The 20,185-nt window shown below is 38.9% G+C and overlaps 2 protein-coding genes and 3 pseudogenes across 6 annotated transcripts; 3 read left to right on the top strand and 2 right to left on the bottom strand.

Moving 5' to 3' along the window:
• Positions 1–4: 4 nt before the first annotated feature.
• Positions 5–2,012, bottom strand: AT4G07390 (Mannose-P-dolichol utilization defect 1 protein). Of its 2 annotated transcripts, NM_001340563.1 has the most exons (9): positions 1,680–2,012; positions 1,451–1,604; positions 1,298–1,370; positions 1,148–1,214; positions 992–1,051; positions 599–659; positions 464–505; positions 256–362; positions 5–158 (listed from the first exon to the last, which is right to left on the bottom strand). In NM_001340563.1, exons 1-8 carry the CDS (start codon positions 1,824–1,826, stop codon positions 259–261), a joined length of 708 nt encoding a protein of 235 aa, NP_001328799.1. In that variant the 5' UTR covers positions 1,827–2,012; the 3' UTR covers positions 5–158; positions 256–258. The 2 variants fall into 2 exon arrangements, with proteins under 2 accessions (NP_001328799.1, NP_567315.1); NM_116811.3 differs by having other exon boundaries at positions 5–362.
• A 2,547-nt stretch (positions 2,013–4,559) lies between these two features.
• Positions 4,560–5,147, top strand: AT4G07380 (uncharacterized protein; the record flags this gene model as incomplete). The annotated part of the gene is made up of 2 exons (NM_116810.1): positions 4,560–4,688; positions 4,770–5,147. 2 exons carry the CDS (start codon positions 4,560–4,562, stop codon positions 5,145–5,147), a joined length of 507 nt encoding a protein of 168 aa, NP_567314.1.
• A 4,093-nt stretch (positions 5,148–9,240) lies between these two features.
• On the bottom strand, positions 9,241–11,535 carry AT4G07370 (annotated as a pseudogene; the record flags this gene model as incomplete). Its single annotated transcript has 1 exon — positions 9,241–11,535.
• A 1,857-nt stretch (positions 11,536–13,392) lies between these two features.
• Positions 13,393–16,115, top strand: AT4G07360 (annotated as a pseudogene; the record flags this gene model as incomplete). The annotated part of the gene is made up of 1 exon: positions 13,393–16,115.
• A 1,099-nt stretch (positions 16,116–17,214) lies between these two features.
• AT4G07355 lies at positions 17,215–19,085 on the top strand (annotated as a pseudogene; the record flags this gene model as incomplete). Its single annotated transcript has 1 exon — positions 17,215–19,085.
• Between the last annotated feature and the right edge of the window lie 1,100 nt (positions 19,086–20,185).

The following is a 20,185-nucleotide window of genomic DNA, read 5'->3' as shown; positions in this document are numbered from 1 at the left end:
GGATCTTGGTAATCAGACCAATGACATCAATGCAACTTCGTGTAGTTTCAGATTTTAGCTATGATCACAACACAAAATAAATAATCAATCAGACTTAAAACAGCCACTTCACTATCAGAATCAAGTCGAAGCCAGTAGCCGGCTAAAGTCTGAACATCCTTGAACATATTAAAAGAGAAAAAGGCGTGAATGCAACATTGACTAATCTCTTTTTGGAGCCTCAACACCAGTATTTGATTTAGGATATCTTTCTACCTATCAATTGGCTTTCTTCTCCTTTGCAGCAGCAGGCTTCGAGTACAAGAGAATCTGCGTCAGGATGCTTCCGTTGGTGACGACTCCAAGAGCGAAACCCGTAAGAACTACAAAAAGGTTGAGGAAAACAACAGCTTTCTATAAAGCCTACAAAACCATATATGCTCAGCATTCATAATAGGAAGCAAATATTATCTGAGAAGGATACTGCTAATTGGAGCTTTTTCCTGTAAGCTGGTGAAAACTCTCACTGCGAGGGAAACAGAAAAAGTATTATGAGATTACAGATTATTACATATCCACTGGAAACTAGAAGAGACATCCGACGAAGGAGCCTTCGTACCTATTGACCCGGCAAAGTTCATGAAGAAAGTTAAGAAACTAAGTTCTCCAGTGCTTTTGTTCTGTAGATAGAGATAAAGTAATGTTAATCATAAGCAGTGCCCGGTGGACTTCATACATATATACTTCTGAAAGTATACTTCTGCAGAATCTATAGAAATATATATATGGCTAAAACGAGTATCTATGAATCATGAACAATAATAACAGTGTTTGTATCCAGCAAAAGATTGTAAGGTAAACTATACTATAAAAGTTTAACTATAGATTGATCACAGGAACATAAAGGCATGACTGAACATTAACACGTGACTTAAGCTCAAAACACCAAGTTCAACAAGAAGAGACATCAATCACAAAAATAGTGAAAATGAGTATTGTAGTATAGACTCACTTTAAAGTTCTTCCATATCTGAGGGAGTCTTGCAAAGAGAAATATCGCATGTTGTGAAGCCTACAACACAAATATACACTATCACAATCTATCCACACACACACACACACACACACACAGAGCCTAAAGTAAATAAAACAAGAACTTCTTCCTCACATAAAGAGCTTCGAAAAGCGTCGGATTAATCTGTCCAGCAAGCACAGTTGGCGCCACAGCGCAATATCTATATCGGCGTAACATTAAGAAAAAACTAAAACAGAGAGTCTCAAATCAAAGTTGAGAAATTCCTATAACCAAAAAGGATACAGAAGTGGTCTAATCCAAGTTGTGACAGGTACTGGTTGTGAATAATAATAGATACAAGCCACCAAGATTAAAGCTGCAAAGGTAATAAGAGAAATCATATTAGTGTCAATTATTAGGGTTCAAGATTAGGGTTCTTGATTGTAATTCGTATACCTTGGATCAAAAGAAAAGCCATTTCGCCGAAAGCCGAAAAGGGAAGACCTTTATGCAAACAATAAGCAAGTGAAATTGTGTAACCAACAACTTCAAGCTCAAATGCCACAACACTTAAGCCTCGTACACTCTTATGTTGAACGATTTTCATTATCTACAATAAAAACCAATAAAATTTACAATTTTGAGATTAGGGTAAGAGTTTATAGACGAAGTTTGATTGTAATACCTGAGGGAGCTTGACGGTGATTGAAGCAGCAACGAGGCAATAACCGAGAAGCTTTGAAATTAGAGGAAGAAGACAATCTTTCTCCGGGAAGTCACCGTTCCGGAGAGATCCGATCGCGCAGCTCATGTCGATTCCGAGATAATCCATTGATTTTGAGTTGATCTTGCGCTTGGATCTTTTGGTCGGAAAAGCTGAGCAGAGAGAGGTTTGGTTCGTTGTTTAAGTCGCGTGAAGTGGTCTCTAATCTTAAACTTTCCGACCATAACAATCTGGGCTTTAATACGTGGCCTCTTACTCAGCCCAATTACGTCGTTCTCGGTTTTCCATTTTTTTGCTTCAATTTTCAATAGACTCAATAATTTTCTTTCTTATATAGAGGAAAAAATATAAAAAAAAAGCCTCAACTTTTAAATTTAGAATAATCATGAAGTTTTTGTTGACTTCTCAATAAAATAGCTAAGTTTCGTTGATTGGGCCGTTTAAGACATGCCGTTAAATTTCCGTTAACAAAACAATCATAAGATTGCACCACATGTCAAATAAATCGATCAGATGTTGACATGTGTCAGAAGAGATTTAAGTTTTGTTTTTTGGAAAAAAATACAAAAAGTAAAAAAAAAAAATATCTAATATACTAATTTATATATCTATATATAAAATAAAATAAAAATTGTTTTTCTAAACAAAAAAGAAAAATTAAGAAATTTAGATCTAAATGTGTTATTGGTCATTTCAATTTAGCATGTAATTTTAAAAAGAAAATCATTTACTATGGATAATAATAATAATTAAAAAATGCCCTTGAAATTTAAAAGAACAATATAATTTATTTAACATTAATTTAATTGGATATAAAAAGAGAAAATTTGGAATAATGCCTGATCTTTTCTAAGTTTTTGTTTGAAAAATAACCTATCCATATTTTCTCTTTTAAAATATAATTTCTAAGAGATAAATGGAATATAAAATTACAAAAATATCCTTACTAAAATTTACTAATAATTTGAAAACATTTATATTTAAAATAAAATCAGTTTTGTTTATTTGTCGACACAAAAAAAAAATTAATTTAAAAATATTTGCTAATAACTAACTAACAATTTTCCATATAATTTTATCTTGAATAAATTTTTAAAGGAAAATATTGTTACAAGAAAAAGAAGAAGCAAAAGAAATAAAGAATTATGTGTTTGGAGTTAGATTAATTTCTTTATATAATGTGATAAATATGAAGTGATAAACTTTAAAATATTTTTTGATAAAATATGTTAGAATTTAATATTTAAGATATATAAAAAATAGTTAAAAATAATAATTAAGATTTAAATTAAGTTTTTTCTTTTCTTTTTCAAAAATTCGTATTTAATTTTAATTAATTTAAAATAATTCTTTTGTTTTAAATCTGGACATAATTGTCATTTCACATATTTAAAATTGTATTTTTAATTAAAAATATGGAAAAGTGTATTTTTCAAATAAAAACTTAAAAATAGGGTAATTTTCAAAATCACCGTATAAAAAACTAAAAAAGCGTAATAAGTCTAAATATACTAATTTATATGTCTATATATAAAAGAGGGAAAAAATTATTAACAATAAGGAAAATTAACAAATTTCTTTTAATATTTGTTATTGGTCAATTAAATTAGCATGTAATTAAAAAAAAAAATTATTTAGTGTAGATAATAATAATAATTAAAAAGCCCATTGAAGTTTAAAATAACTATATAACTTATTTAACATTAATTTAATTGGATAAAACTCTATTTATCTTTGTAATATAGTGTTTTCATTCTTTAAAACCAACCATAAAAACAAAATTAAAAACTTAATGAGGTTATAATAATAATGTTATAAATACTTATGTTTTATTTTAAAAGTTTTAACGCATCATGTGATGGAGAAACTTGCAAATTAACATTTTTACAATTATAATTACTTTTTATATTAAAATATAGTAATTATGTAAACTTAGAAAAATATATGGAATCTATGTAATATTAGTCATTCCACTAATTAATATTTTTAGTCATCTCACTGACTAATATTTTTAAATTTTAATATTTTTTATACAAAGATGGCAAATATGTCAATTTTTATTTATTTTTTAATTAGAAATTTCTATTTTTATTCTTATTTTGTTATTTTTCTTATTTTTCTACAAAAAATGATCAATCACGATTACCCATCTCACTAATTAATATTTTAATCATCTTACTATTTAAAAAATAGAAAAGTAGAAGCTATAAGCTTCTCAGGCTGTCCAACTAAGCTTTTAAACGACCAATCGCGGTTAGCCACTTCATCGGTTAATACTTTTGAAGTTATAATGTTTTATTCTCTACATTTATAAAACTTGTAGATAAATCTAAATTATGTAGCAAAAATATTTATTTGACAATATTCATTTTTGTATATTTATTAAACTTGCAACTAAATTTAAATTATGCTGCAAATATTTTTATGTGGAAATTTAAATTAAAAATGTAAAATTTAAAAAGATAATTATGATGGTTATAAAATTTAAATCCTGCAGCAAATTGTTTTATTTGAAAATTTTCTAATTAAAAAAATATAAAATGTAAGATGGTGATTGTAACAACCCACTCTATGGGATTCGGTTGGCGCTGCAGCGCATCAACCCTAATCTCTCTCATGTGGGTTAATTGGTAACAACTTGTCCTATGGGAAGATTGTTAAAGGGTGAGGTCTTGGGTTTGAGAAACGTCAAGCGCAACAATAATTTACATGGTGGGCTAGAAGGGCCCACATGAGAGAGGTTAGGGTTGATGCGCTGCAGCACCGACTGGGTCCCACTGGACGGGTTGGTACTGTGATTTTGGTGAGACGAGTCATAGCCTCTCAGATCATCAACAGATGATGGATGCTTTCCTAGGATCATATTCAGGTAAGCTTGAAGCAGTTTCTGGTGATTTGGGGGTTGATGTTTCAGAAATTGCTGCGAACAATTCCTCCACCTTGGGGCTGGAAGCGGTCGCAGTAAAGACGGTGCGTAAAAATCTGTTTCATGGTGATGAGGAAACTGTTGGTAAGGAGAGTGAGAAAGCTACTACGGATTTATTGTAGCAGCGTGATCTTTTCTCGGATTATTTGAATCAGCTCATGGTTCAAGATTACACACTTGCTGAGGAAAACTCTTTAAGTTTCTTGGATACTATTATGGAAAACAAAGAGGATACATTTCAGATAACAGATCCTTCTCAGCAGTCTAATGAGGAAGTGTCACAGGAGGAGGTAATGGTTAATGAGGAAACTAAGGAGGTTGATAAAATGGAGGAAGAAACACAAACTAATGGAGAAGACAATGGTACTGAAGTGATAAATCCAGAGATTGCGGATGTTGAGCTGCCTGCAAAGAAGAGAGTGGTTAAAAATAAGGCTGGTCTTCCGGGGGTTAACTCAAGGAAAAGGAACCCTGACTTCTCCTTGGAAGCGGACTGTATCTAAGCCTGGTGGCCCTACGGTGGGCACAAGCTCTCTTTATGGAGAGCGAGATCCTCCAAAAGACTAATAAATATGTGTTGTAAGCTACTTTGGTTGGAGTGGAGGAGGGAAAGTGTGAGTCAAATAAGTTCGTTCTATGAACATGGTTTGCAATTTTTTATTATTTTTAAAACTTTGTATTCGGTAGAACCGAAGATCTATTGTAAGGTTTCAATTTTTTCTTGTGGGGTTGGTTCTCACTTGGAGATCATTGGTGTTTGTGAGGTTGTTGTAATAAAAAAAAACTAGTCTTTTCCTTTTTTATGTGTTTTGCTTCGGTTAAGGCGGACTATCGAGTCTTCTTATGGTTAATTTTACAAGTATCCATTTATGATTATATTATCGGTTATAATCTAAGAATTCAGCTTAGGCAACCATTGGTTATTTAAGGGATTTATAGAAAAAACATCGACTAGATTTATTATTTCTCTCAGAAAAAAAACAATCTATAGGATATATGGAAACATTTGTTGGTCATTTTGGCTATAAAAACTTAAAAAAGGTTGACCTTATTGGTTATAGTGGCAGGTTAGCTCTGTTTTATAACAATGATTTTAATGTTTCAATCATCTATCAAAGTAACCGGTTAATCGATATTGAAGCCATTTATAAAGGTAAAACTATTAATCTTACCTTTGTATATGGAGATCCATTACCGAAAAATAGAGATCAAATCTGGGAACGGTTAACACGGTGATATTAGATAATAGGTTTTTACTTTTTAGTCAATTATCCTAAAACACCAATCATGTCGTTGTAGTATTTTAGGTTGTCAATCCAAATGGGTGTGATGCTAGCAATTAAGATGCAATCAGAGTTCACAGAGTCAAGCCAAACAATAACAGGTTTTGGGGTTTCTAGCAGTCCTAAGTGAACATGCAGGAAACAGAAATTCAAGCAGAACAGTAAAATCACTCGACCAACACAGCTTGTTGCCAAGCGCTGGATGTGGTCGAGTGACAAGTCGAGTAACAGGCAAAAATGCTAGCAGAGATACTCGACTGCACAGTCTGTTACCAGACAACTGGGTGGTCGAGTATCAGGTCGAGTAACAGGCAAAAATTGCAAAAACTAAGCAACAAGTTACAAGATGCAGTAAACAATAGCATAGTAAACAAGAAATCAATTAGATGAGAAATTTCCGAGGATGGGGTAATTGAGTAGTTTCATTTCCTCAATTTACAGGTGAGTGACATGCTTAATAAATTATCCCTAGACAACAAGTTCGATAACCAAATCTAAGTGCCACCGCAACAGAGACCCTCAAGATAAACAAGTCCCAGACTCAATCACCATTGACGAGAGCTAACCTAACATGCATTACGAATCAACAAGTTAAAGCCAAAACAATCCCTGTAACCAATACCTTGGTACAGTGCAACGAATCTCTGGAATTAGTAGTTCAGACATTTAATCGAACACCTTTTGGGTGCGGAAATGTCTGGGCTCAAATTCCAGTTGATTAGAAAGCAATAGACATTCAGAACAACTAATATAGAAGGGATCTATAAATCAAACTCAACCACCTAGCATATTGAGAATTCTAAACTACTCTAACCCATCCTCAGAAACCTAGTCACTACTCAGACATCATTGCAGAAAGCATAAACGATGATAAGATTGAAAACATGATAGCAACAGAGTAATAGCAAGATGATAACAGGATGAACAACTTAGTAAACAAAATGAAAAGCAAATACTGAATAGATTAAGAGAAATCCAGATTACAAAATGTCAAGAACACACAGTGTCTACGGAAAAAAACTTGTTTTCGAAAATATAAAGTACAAGCTACTTATAGCAAAATGTTCTGAAACCCTAATACTAAAAACGACACAGTATTGGGACGAATTAAGAACGGTACTCGACCCAGGTGGTCGAGTGACTGGTCGAGTGATCAGCTGGAGTCTTCTGCTCTTCCTTATGGTGGAGTGTCTAGTTGAGTGCGGAATCGAGAAGACTCTGAAGCTGGCAGTCGAGTATTATGTCGAGTGGTGGATGATGGTGGAACTCGACTTGGTGGTAGAGTGATTGGTCGAGTGAATGATGATGGTGATACTCGGCCATGTTGCCTAGTAGTCGAGTGGTGAATCGAAGTGGTGCAGGCAGCTAATCGACCAGGGGGTCGAGTGGTGTTGTGAAGTGGGGAAGTCATCTACTCGACCTCGTGGTCGAGTGGTGGATAGAGTTTCGCGGTTGAGTGATTTGCTGTAGAGGTTGTGGCCGAGTACTTTAGGAACTCCAGGATGACTGTACTCGAGCTCGTGGTCGAGTATGTTGATTTGATCTGGTCCACTTCTTCCAATTAGCTCACCAGCAGCTCCAAATCACCTGAAAACAACACAAATATGCAATATGCATGTAAAACTATCCTAGACATGCAAAGTGATGATAAATGATGAGAAATGGTATAAAACAGTGGTGATATGATGCTAAAGTGATGACAAATGGATGCTCAAAATGTGTAAAATGCACACTTATCAACTCCCCCAAACTTAGTCTTTGCTTGCCTTCAAGCAAACAATTAAGAACAACCTGGAGGTGAGGTTTGAAAGCCGGGACTCAGAACCAAAGCATGAGATATGACAATTAAGATCAATGTATATGCTAACAGTTCTAAAATGCGAGGTGATCGACTTCTACTTAAAAACTTTAGCATGCTCTGTTATGATCCCAATTCACACTCAGTTGCACAATACGTCAAGATCAACCAATCCCTTTAACATTCATTAAGCTCAGGAACATGAATCAAGATATGCATCGCTAGTGAACTCATTTGGCAAAGGACGGGTTATGTGACAAAGATGGTCCCTTTAAGGTGGTTCAGACTTTAATAACAGGGGACTCTCAATGAAAAAGGACTGAGCTTTAGAAGAATGCTAAAGGTAAGTGCCAACCTATGCATACAAGAATAGCACCTCATCTACCCAATGACATAAACCGTGAATAACAAGTAGATGGTCCTATCTCTAAACCCAATGATGATCCTAAGTCTACCATTTTGCACTAAAGGCATATTTCGATTTTTTTCTTGGATCAAGTCATTTCCTTTCATTTCTTTGGCTCTTGCTCTTAAGTAGAAGCTTTTCTTAAACTCTATGAGTCTAGTCTAGTGAATTGGGTTTTTCTTAAACTCTAATGGCTCTTATGATTCTTTTTTCTTTTTTTTTTCGGTTGTTGTTGCCAGTTTTTTACTAGAGTATATCTTATCAATATGATTTTCAGCTTCCTTCTCCTAAAGATTCTAACTCGTTTTCTTTCTTTTCTTTTCACACTCAATCTCAATCCCCAAATAAGTTCCCACCTAGTCCTACCAGGTCCAAAAACGCGGATTGGAACTACATGGGATACTACTCTTGTCGGCTCAAACCTAACACGTTCTACCAAGCTCAATCATGAAAATAGACCTCACATGCTCTCACAAATAACATGGCTTGAAAGAAGGGTTGGTTAAGGGTGGGGGAACTACTCCAATAATAGAAGCAGCTACTTGGATAAGCAAGAGTGGTAAATAAATGAAAGAAAATCCAAATATTATTCTATCCATGAGTTCAAAACCGATACAAAAATGATAATTATAAGTCAGATTCAAGTTCAAATTGACAGGGAAATATGTCATGATATGCAACAAGTGGTTTCTATAGAAAATGGTGCGGTTTTACTTCAAAGTCATTCAAATGCATCAAAGAACTAATAACACATTTAGTGAATCATCATGCTTACAAGGTTATCTCCTCATTGTCCCCTATGCATATGCAACAATCCTAAATGAAACACTATAGACTCGATCCTAAATGTAATGCAACTACATGAACACTCTGTTTTTGTGAAATCATTTTCTGAAATTTTTCAATTTTTGTTTTTTTATAGATGAATGCAGACTCAACTCAAGAGTATATACAATGCAACACACACTTCCTGAGACCTCCCCCAAACTTAAATCACATAGTCCTCTGTGTGGCAAAATTTGGAAGAGAGTACTTAGGACAAAACACATAACAGAAACAAAATATAAGCAAGAGATGATATAGTACAATGTTGAAGTGAGGCGCTTACCTCAGTCGAAGAATGAACGGAGTTGGTCATCAATGGCTACATGTGATTGCTCCCAGGCTAGTGAAGAGTCGCCCAGTTCTGTCTCAGCTCTAGCATGTCGGTACTCGACCTCATTGCCTCTATGGCGGCCAGTACCGCCATGAGTATACTCGATCTCCCTTCTTCTGTTGCGGCCAACACCGTGATCGAGTGATCTCCTAGCGTGGATAAGCTAAAACATGGTCGAGTATTTTTCATTGCTCTGTGGTCGAGTATACTTCTGTACTCTCAGAGCCAGAATCCACTTCACTCAGCTCTTTATACTTTTCTCCTGAAGACACTAACCAAATGCATCAAAAACAATAAGGAAAAATAAAGATATGTACAAAGATAGACATGGGATTCCCTCCCAAGTGAGCCTCTTTTATGTCTCTAAGCTTGACTTCTCATACTCATTAGGCTCAAGGTGGATTGGAGAGAGGAAATGAGGTCTCCTCTCCTTCTTGAGTAGAGTGATCATCATACTCATTAGGATTTCTTGACAAGTCTGCAATTGGGTACTCAGTGGCCATGTCCTCATAGTAAGCTTCTTTTTTTATTAAGATAGTCTTCTCCTCTATACCATTCCGATGTGAATTCACATCCTTCTTTGCTGACCAGAATAGTGGCTCCATTGTCAGGGGCGTCCTTGATGTTGAGTGGTACTTGGTTGAGTTTTCTATTGAGCTCCTTGATTTGATCCTTCAGCTCTTTCACAATATGTGTTGGCCTTTGTATGGCTTTGTCCTACCATTTAGATCTCCCCTTGAGTTCTAACCAATCATCTGACGTCTGAATGCTTGCCTTGAGTTGTTTGGTCGAGCATGAGCTTTCAGGACAAGTTGGAGGCTTCTTTGAGTTGTTGGTGGAATCATTTGGTCGAGCATGTGTTGAACTTACTTCATTAGCTTTTATAATCTTCGTGTCAGACTCCATCAAGCCCTTGTAAACCTGTGAGCCAACTGCTGCCTTGTGTGACTCTAATGACTTCTCAGAACTCAAAGTTTCACTAGGGAGATACCCAGGTTTACCACTCTTAGTCAAAACAGTTTTTTAATTATTTGCTTCTTTAAGTTCCACTTGCAGTTCACCAGCTAGCCGATCCACTTCCTTAACTAAGAAGGTCTGTTCTTCTATTGTCGGCTTCTTCATAGCATCATTGATATCAAACTTCATTTCAAAATTCTTCCCCAGATTAAGATCAATCTTTCCTTGCTTAACATCTATGATTACTCCAACTGTAGCTAAAAACGGCCTTCCTAATATCAAGGGATCTTTTGGTTCTTCATCCATGTTTAGCACTACAAAGTCTGTAGGCACCTCCACATTTCTAATCTTGATAGGCAAATCTTCTAATAACCCATGAGGTAGTCTAACAGACCTATCAGCCAAGATCAAGGAGATATTGCAGTTTTTATACTTGTTGAAACCAACCTCTTAGCTACTGAGAGTGGCATGAGATTTACTGATGGTCCTAGGTCACAAAGGCATTTATTGAAAGTCAATGAACCTAGGGAGCATGGTAGAGTGAATGAACCAGGGTCTCCTAGCTTTTCTGAGACATCGTTCTCCTGTATGATGGCACTGCACTCATGGCTCAAAACTGTTGTTTTCTGAACCTCTTGAATTCTCTCCATGATCAAGTCTTTGAGGAACTTTTGGGAATCCGGGATATGCGTGAGAGCATCAGCAAGAGGTATCCTTAATTCGACTTTCTTGATATTCTTGGCAAACATAGCTCTATACTTATCTTCTACCTCTTTCTTGTGTCGACCAGGAAATGGAAGTGGAGGCTTGTAAGGAGGAGGAATGAATGCTATCTCATTGTTTTTAGCAGCAACTAGTTTTAGAGCAGCGGATGATGTTAATGGATTGGTTGGTCGAGTATCACGGTCGAGTATGGGCTCGAGTACTTCAGTTGGTTTGTCAACTTGATCTTCATTGAGACTAAAATCCTCCCCATCTTGATATGCACTATCCTCAGTGACTGACTTGGGTCTCTCTCTAGTGGATAACTCCTTATGGTGATAGCATGAACATTAACATACTCCTTGGGATTCTGAATTGACTTCCCTGGAAGTCCCGTAACTTTGGGAGAAGAGGTAGATGCGGATTCTCCTTCCAAGTATCTGACTTTAGAATTCAACGCCTCAACTTTTGCATTCAGGTCATTGTAGCTGCAGTCTAGCTTTTGGTGCAATTCAGATATCTTTTTAGCAATCTCAATGGAGCTAGATACTTGTCCCTGATAAGTGTGTATTTTGCAAGTTTTGAGCATCCATTTGTCATCACTTTAGCATCATATCATCACTGTTTTATACCATTTCTCATCATTTGTCATCACTTTAATTACATGTTTAGGATAGATTTGCATGCATATTGCATATTTGCGTTGATTTCATGTGATTTGGAGCTGTTGACGAGCTATCTGGAAGAAGCGGACCTGATCATGTCAAACCACTCGACCCCGAGGTCGAGTAGGAGCTTCAAGATCTCAACAGATCACTCGACCCCCTGGTCGAGTAGAGGACATCACTACTTCACCACATCACTCGACCCCGAGGTCGAGTGTCTTCATCCCATCACCTGACCATCACTCGACCCCGAGGTCGAGTGTCTTCACCTTCATTGCCAGACCACTACTCGATCTCGCCACTCTACCTTGAAGTCGAGTATCTCCATCACCACCACTCGACTACATACTCGATGGCAAGCTTCAGAGTTTTCTTCATCCCGCACTCAACCAGACACTCGAGCACAAGGAAGAAAAGAAGCTATTCACTCGACCTCCCACTCGACTACGTGGGTTGAGTACAGTTCTTAATCCGTCCCAATACTTCGTCGTTTTAAGTATTAGGGTTTCGGAATATTTGGCTATAAGTAGCATGTACTTCACATTTTCGCAGACAAGTTTTTATCTAGTTTTATTCCGCAGACCTTGTGTTCTAGACCTTTTGTAATCCGGATTTTTCTTTATCTATTCAGTATTCAGTATTTAGTTTCTGTTCTTGATTTCGTTTACTGTTGTTCATTCTGTTATCATCCTGCTGTTACACAGTTGTTATCATGTTTTCAAGTTGTTCAACGTTTATGCTTTCTGTTATGATGTCTGAGTAGTGAATAGGTTTCTGAGGATGGGTTAGAGTAGTGTAGAATTCTCAGTATGCTAGGTGGTTGAGTATTGATTGATAGATCCCTTCTGGATTAGTTGTTCTTAATGCCTATTGCTTTCTGATCAACTGGAATTTGAGCCCAGACATTTCCGCGCCCAATAGGTGTTCGATGAAATGTCTGAACCACTAATTTCAGAGATTCGTGGCCCTGTACCAAGGTATTGGTTGCAGGGAGCGTTTTGGCTTTAACTTGTTCATTCGTAATGCTTGTTAGGTTAGCTCTCGTCAATGGTGATTGAGTCTGGGACTAGGTTAACTTGAGGGTCTCTGTTGCGGTGGCACTTAGATTTGGTTAATGAACTTGTTGTGTAGGGTAATTTATTGAGCATGTCAATCACTTGTAAACTGAGGAAACGAAACTACTCGATTACCCCATTCTCGGGAATTCTTTATTTGATTGATTTTATTGTTTACTCTACTGCTGTTTACTGCATCCTGTCATCTGTTGCTTAGTTTCTGCAATTCTTTACTGTTACTCGACCTGGTACTCGACCACCCAGTTGTCTGGCAACAGACTGTGCAGTCGAGTATCCCTGTTACATTTTCTGTCTGTTACTCGACCTGTCACTCGACCACACCCAGTGCTCTGTAACGAGCTGTGTTGGTCGAGTGTTTATTTGTTTCTGCTTGATTTTCTGTTTTCTGCAGGTTCACTTAGGACTGCTAGAACACACCAAAACCTGTTATTGCTTGGCTTGACTTAGTGACTTCTGATCACATCTTGATTGTTAGCATCACACCCATTTGGATTGACAACCTTCAGTACTACAACGACATGATAGTGTTTTAGGTTTAATTGATTAAAAACCTATTATCAATTTGGCGCCATTGCCGATTGGGTGTTTGTTTGTTACATTTGAGATTTCAGACTTGCTTAGATCAAGTTCTTTTTCAATTTTCAAATCGGTTGCTAACTGTGTGTTTTCCTTGTTGTCTTCTTGATCCAGGTACACCTCTGTTGTATGCGAACTCGATCAACAGGCAATCAGAACCTCCTTTTCAACGACAACATCGACCACATAGCTCGCGAACTCAGAGAAAGGAGAAACACAGTCAACCTTGTACCTCAGCAACCAGTCGAAATGGCTGAAGAATAGAATCAACAAAATGGCCCTGCCAACATTGGTGCTGGAGATGCACCACGTGATCACCGTCAGAGGAAAGGAATTGCACCTCCTGCTATCCAGAACAACAACTTCGAGATTAAGAGTGGTCTCATCTCGATGATTCAGGGGAACAAATTCCATGGTCTGCCAATGGAGGATCCACTCGACCACCTTGATGAATTCGATAGGCTCTGCAACCTAACAAAGATCAATGGTGTTAGTGAAGACGGATTCAAGCTCCGTTTGTTTCCATTCTCCTTGGGCGACAAAGCACACATCTGGGAGAAGAATTTGCTCCATGACTCAATCACCACTTGGGATGATTGTAAGAAGGCTTTTCTATCAAAGTTCTTCTCCAATGCCAGAACTGCAAGACTCAGAAATGAGATTTCTGGTTTCTCACAGAAGACTGGTGAAAGCTTATGTGAAGCATGGGAGCGTTTCAAGGGTTACACCAACCAATGCCCTCATCATGGCTTTACTAAAGCCTCTCTGCTCAGCACTCTTTACAGAGGAGTCCTACCACGCATCAGAATGCTTCTGGATACCGCCAGCAATGGAAATTTCCAGAACAAAGATGTTGAAGAAGGCTGAGAATTGGTTGAGAACCTTGCTCAATCAGATGGTAATTACAACGAGGACTGCGATAGGACCGTCAAAGGCACAGCTGACTCTGATGACAAACACAGGAAGGAGATCAAAACGCTGAATGACAAGCTGGACAGGATTCTTCTTAGCCAGCAGAAGCATGTGCACTTCCTTGTTGATGACGAGCAGTTTCAAGTCCAAGATGGGGAGGGTAACCTGTTGGAAGAAGTCAGCTACATCAACAACAACCAAGGTGGCTACAAAGGGTATAACAACTTCAAAACCAACAACCCCAACCTCTCCTACCGCAGCACCAACGTTGCTAATCTCAGGATCAGGTGTATCCTCCACAGCAACAACAAGGGCAGAACAAACCTTTTGTTCCATACAACCAAGGTTTCGTTCCCAAACAGCAATTTCAGGGGAACTACCAACAACAACCACCACCTGGGTTTGCACCTCAGCAAAACCAAGGTCCTGCTGCTCCTGATGCTGAAATGAAACAGATGGTACAACAGCTGCTACAGGGACAATCATCTAGCTCAATGGAAATTGCTAAGAAATTATCTGAATTGCACCATAAGCTGGATTGCAGCTACCAAAGTGGAGGCATTGAATACCAAAGTCAGATATTTGGAAGGACAATCATCATCTACCTCTACACCAAAAGTTACAGGACTTCCTGGGAAGTCAATACAGAATCCAAAGGAGTATGCAGCTGCTAACGCCATCACCATATGCCATGATCGAGAGCTGCCAACTCGACCTGTCCCTGATTTCATCATTGGGGACAGTGATGTTCAAGAAGGGGAGGCTTCTACCCAAGTTGAAGTCTCTATTGTTAAATTCAACCATTCTGCTGGTTCTCGCCATCTCACTCAATCCACCTCGGAAGAGAAGGCCGCCATAATCGAGAGAATGGTAAAACGATTCAAACCTACTCCACTACCCTCACGTGCTCTTCCGTGGACATTCAGGAAAGCGTGGATGGAGAAATACAAGTCTGTTGCAGCGAAGCAGCTGGACGAGATTGAAGTAGTGATGCCACTGATGGAAGTTCTCAACCTGATTCCTGATCCTCACAAAGATGTGAGAAATTTGATACTGGAAAGGATCAAGATGTATCATGATTCAGATGATGAAAGTGATGCACTCCATCTCGAGCTGCTGATAAGAGGATTGTTCAAGAGAAGTTAGAAGATCCTGGATCTTTCACTCTACCATGTTCCATTGGGGAATTAGCTTTTAGCGATTGCCTGTGCGATCTCGGAGCCTCTGTCAGCTTAATGCCACTCTCTGTGGCAAGAAGGTTAGAGTTTATTCGGTATAAACCTTGTGACCTGACTTTGATCCTTGCGGATAGGTCTTCCAGAAGACCCTTCAGCATGCTTAAAGATGTACCAGTCATGATTAATGGAGTAGAAGTGCCTACAGACTTCGTGGTGCTGGATATGGAAGTAGAGCATAAGGATTCCTTAATACTGGGAAGACCCTTCTTAGCTTCAGTGGGAGCAGTGATAGATGTCAGGGAAGGGAAAATAAGTCTCAACCTTGGAAAGCATATCAAGTTGCAGTTTGGCATCAACAAAACTCCACAAGGGTTAACAGAAGATGGAAGAACCTCTGGAAATGATAGAGTGATCTCAAGAGAAGAATATGAGACTGAAAGAGTGAAAGAATTTAAAAAGAGGTCTGATAAGCAAGATGAAACTATAGAGAAGCTAGCCCACACTGTTGAGGAACTTAGAAGTAAGCTGAATCAGTTGCAGAAAGAAGCTCAACCTAAAGGCGGGATTGACACTATCCCGAGAAAGAAGTTCACTTCAAGATGGTCTGAAGAGACAGATTACCCTCCAGAGGAGAAAAAAGCATATTTTGAAGAGAGGGGAATTGAGTATTCTGCTGCACAATTCTCCAGGGAGGACGCTGAGTATGATGATGGTATCAGAGAGGATTATGCAGACCCTCTCTATAGTTCATTTTCCTCTTGATAAGTGTGAGGTGTCAAGCTAGAGACTTTAAACAAGCTCACTTGGGAGGAAGTCCCATGATTATCCTTGTGAATAATTTTTACTTTCTTGTTATTTTTGATTTGTTTTTGTTGTGTTTGTGGTTCTCAGGATTAGAGGAATAACGTGAGGCTAGAGTAAAAATTCAAAACTTTTACTCTACAGAGAGCCTAGAGATCGAGTACATTGGTCGAGTGTGAGTGATATTTAAAACCCAAAAAAATTTAAATCATTATTTTACCCGACCAACAGAAGCTACAGAGACTTGCAGGGAGAAGCTACAGAGACTTGCAGGGATTTCCTGCAGTTTACAGTAGGTTTTCTGCAAATTTTCTCAGTCAACAGAGTGTGGGCCACGCGCTTAGGATAAACTGGAGAGAGAATCTAAAACTCAACCTCAACCACTCTTTTTGAAGCTTCACTCGACTTCAACAAATCCACTCGACCTACCTCTTTTCATCTCACCACCGACACTCCAATCTCTCTACACCACGAATCGCCGTTCAAAGAGCCACTCGATCCAGATAACTTCACTCGACCTCCTAGAGCCACTCGACCTCCGCGCCGCCGTTACCAGTTCATTCCCTCCGTCACCCGACCAGACCACTTCACTCGATTCCTTTTATATACTCGACAAATTCATCCACATCAACCGCCGTCTCTTTCAAAAGAAGCTACTCGACCTTGTTTCCCAGTCTCGTAGCCGCACTCGACCGACGCCGCCTCAACCGATTTCAACAATTCACTCGACGACCATAAAGCACTCGACCCCTACAAAAGCAACTCGGTTTCTTGTTCTTGAATTCAACAGAGCCTTTCAACTTCAGAGAAGTTACTCGACCTCTAGGCTTCACGACTCACTCGACCTACTGAAGCATTCCAACTCAAATTCGGAGAAGATACTCGATCCAATTCGTCTAAGGGGAACTCAGGAACAGCTCAGTCTACTCGAGTACAGAATTGTACTCGATCAATAGGGTCTATTTCATTGCATATTGATAACAATTTTGGCTTCATTGCTATCTTTGAGACTAACCTATTGACATTTGAGCTTTGAGTTCTAAATTTCTACAGGGGAATCATGAGCAATTACAGTGGCAGTTCTTCTGTTGATCCTGACTACAACATGGATGACACAGAGTCGTCTTCTTCAAGGCCTGAGAGAGAACAAAGAGAATATGAAAGCTTTAGAAGAAAAGCTGAGATAGCCCGAGGGAAGAGAGCGATGACAGAGAGGTATGAGCTTATAGACGAATATCTGGAAGATGAGTACATGCCTGAGCATACTCGCAGAGCTACCAAACTTCTGCACAAGCCCGACGTATTGCCTGCTGAGGAATATATTAGGCTCTTCAAGCTGAATGAGTTCTGTAGCATGAGGTATCCTTGCCTGACCACACTTGCACAACTCGGATTGTTGGAGGATGTTCAGCACCTGTACCAGAGTTGTCATATGGACACTCTGATGGCTTATCCGTATGTAGCATATGAAGATGAGACAATTCAGTTCCTCTCCACGCTGCAAGTGGAGCTTTACCAAGGTATGACCTCTGATGAGTTGGATTGTGAAGGATTGGGATTCTTGAGATTCTCTGTGTATGGTCGTGAGTATAGGTTATCAATCAAGCGATTGGAAGAATTGTTTGGTTTCCCCAGTGGAACGGGATCTAAGGCCCAAGTATGACAGAGAAGAGTTGAAAGACTTGTGGATCACCATTGGCAGCTCTGTACCGCTGAATTCTTCCAGGTCAAAGAGCAATCAGATACGCAGCGCTGTCATCAAGTACTTCCTACGTTCTATAGCCAATGTACTCTACTCCCAAGAGATCACAGGGACGGTTACTAACTCTGATATGGAGATGATCGCAATGGCTCTCAAGGGAACTCTGCGCCAAACTAAGAATGGCATGTCTCTCCAAGGTGAAATCAATGACACACCTCTCTCGATACTTCTTCTGATCCATCTACTGTGGATATAAGAGCTGGGCTGTCAGCAATAACCACAAGAGAGCACGAGGCGCTCTGTGCATAGGTGGTGTTGTGACACCGATTCTGATCGCTTGTGGAGTCCCAATCACTTCTGATGGACTCGAGCCGCGAGCAATGGATATCGAGCACCTACGTCACTGCGAATTCCTGGAGTTTGCAATGGTTGACGACTTGCACAGGTTCAGGTTTGAGCATTCTACAGACAAGAGAGCTAGCATCCTTCTCCCCAGCCCTGAGGTTACACGGATAATAGAGGGAGATAACATTGATTTTCGGCCTGAGGTTGGACGCCTCTACTATGGGAACGCTCCGTCATTGGATGAAGATGATCTTCTAGAAGAAGCTGCTTCGGATGGGATGGATGAAGACAGAGCAGTGGAGTTCGACACTAGCATGTATCACTTTGGTGAACATGTACCTCCAGCGAGGGAGAGCAAGAGCTTGACTGAAGCTCATAAGAACAACAGTAAACTGCAAAAGTGGTGCAAGAAGCAGGATAAGCTGCTCGCCAAGTGTTTCAAGACTATCAAGCTTCTGACAGATAAGCTGAGTTGTTCCTCCTCCACCACTGCTATTCCACAGGGACAACCTCCTCTGGAGATGCCATCGAGGAGATTTGATGAGCCTGAGCACAGGCCTGAGCTTAGCGAGCAGAGAGTCTCACATGTCCCGGCTAGGCATTCGTCATTCGAATCCCGGGAGCACAAGAGAAGAAGGAAGGCTACACTCACTCGATCTAGCAGCATATCACGCCTCATTCACTCGAGAAGGTCACTCGACCGCGGTGCTGGCCGCAGCATAAGGAGAGAAGTCAAGTATCCACAGAGCGGTGCTGGCCGCCACAGAGCTGATGAGGTCGAGTACCCACCTGTTGGAGCTGATACAGAACAAGGTGGTTCGTCTATTGCCTGGGAGCAATCACAGGCAGCCATTGACAAGCAACTACGTTTATTCTTCGACTGAGGTAAGCGCGTCAATTCACCATTGTATTATACCATCTGTTGTGATTTGTTTCTTCATTTTATTTCTGTGATTGGATTTGTCCTGAGTACTCTCTTCCAAGTTTATGCGCACAGTGGACTGTGTGATTTAAGTTTGGGGGAGGGCTCAGGAAGTGTGTGTTGCATTGTGTATATTTTTGAGTCTGCATTCATCTAAGGCATAGAAAAACCAAAAAAAAATTTGAAAAATTTCAGAAAACGATTTCACAAAAAAAAAAGAGTGTTCATGTAGTTGCATTACATTTAGGATCGAGTCTAGAGTGTTTCATTTAGGATTGTTGCATATGCATAGGGGATAATGATGAGATAGCGTTGTAAGCATTTTGGTTCACCGGATAAACTCAATGCCCTCGTTGCTAGTTGTCTGTTGCGTAGTCAATGAATTTGAAATAAAACTGAACCATGCCTAGATTGCTCTACTCGACCACACTGTCATGATCTGATACCATTCCCTATCAATTTGAACCTGAATCTGATCTTTAATTATCATGTCTGCATCAAATTTGAACTCATGGATACCCTAAAATACTTGGATTTTCTTATTCATTTTGATCACTCTTTTAATTCAAGTAGCTGACTCTCCTTATTAGAGCAGTTAACCCAAACCCAAACCCAAACCTAGACTTTCTTTCAAGCCCTATATCACTTGTGAGTGTTTGTGAGGTCTTATTCCGATTAAGCTTGGTAGAAAGTGTTAGGTTCGTAACGACAGAGATAGTGTCTCATGTAGTTCTAGTTCGCATTTTTCGGACTAGATAGGACTAGGTGGGCGCTTATACTTTGGGTTGGGATGTGTTTAAAAGAAGAAAAGGGCTTGATTCATTGATAAGAAAAGGTAAAAGACTCTAGGTGAAGTAAGCTAAAGAAGCAGAAAAAATCTAGTAAAGGTTTTGGGATTTGTAAAGAAAAGAAAGAGTTCTTGTTAGTTATTGAAGATGGGCAAAAGCCCTTGGTTTTAGAATGTTTAAAAACAGGAACCTTAGTTGTTAAAGAAATCCAAATCCGCTAGATGTATCAAAGTGTTGAGAAAGCTTCTCCTAGAGTTAAGAGAAAAGAAAAGAA

The sequence above is a fragment of the Arabidopsis thaliana genome, chromosome 4, assembly GCF_000001735.4.
Source record: "Arabidopsis thaliana chromosome 4, partial sequence".
Lineage (NCBI taxonomy): Eukaryota > Viridiplantae > Streptophyta > Magnoliopsida > Brassicales > Brassicaceae > Arabidopsis > Arabidopsis thaliana.
The sequence above is the reverse complement of the archived record's forward strand: the minus strand, read 5'-3'. Positions and strand labels throughout refer to the sequence as shown.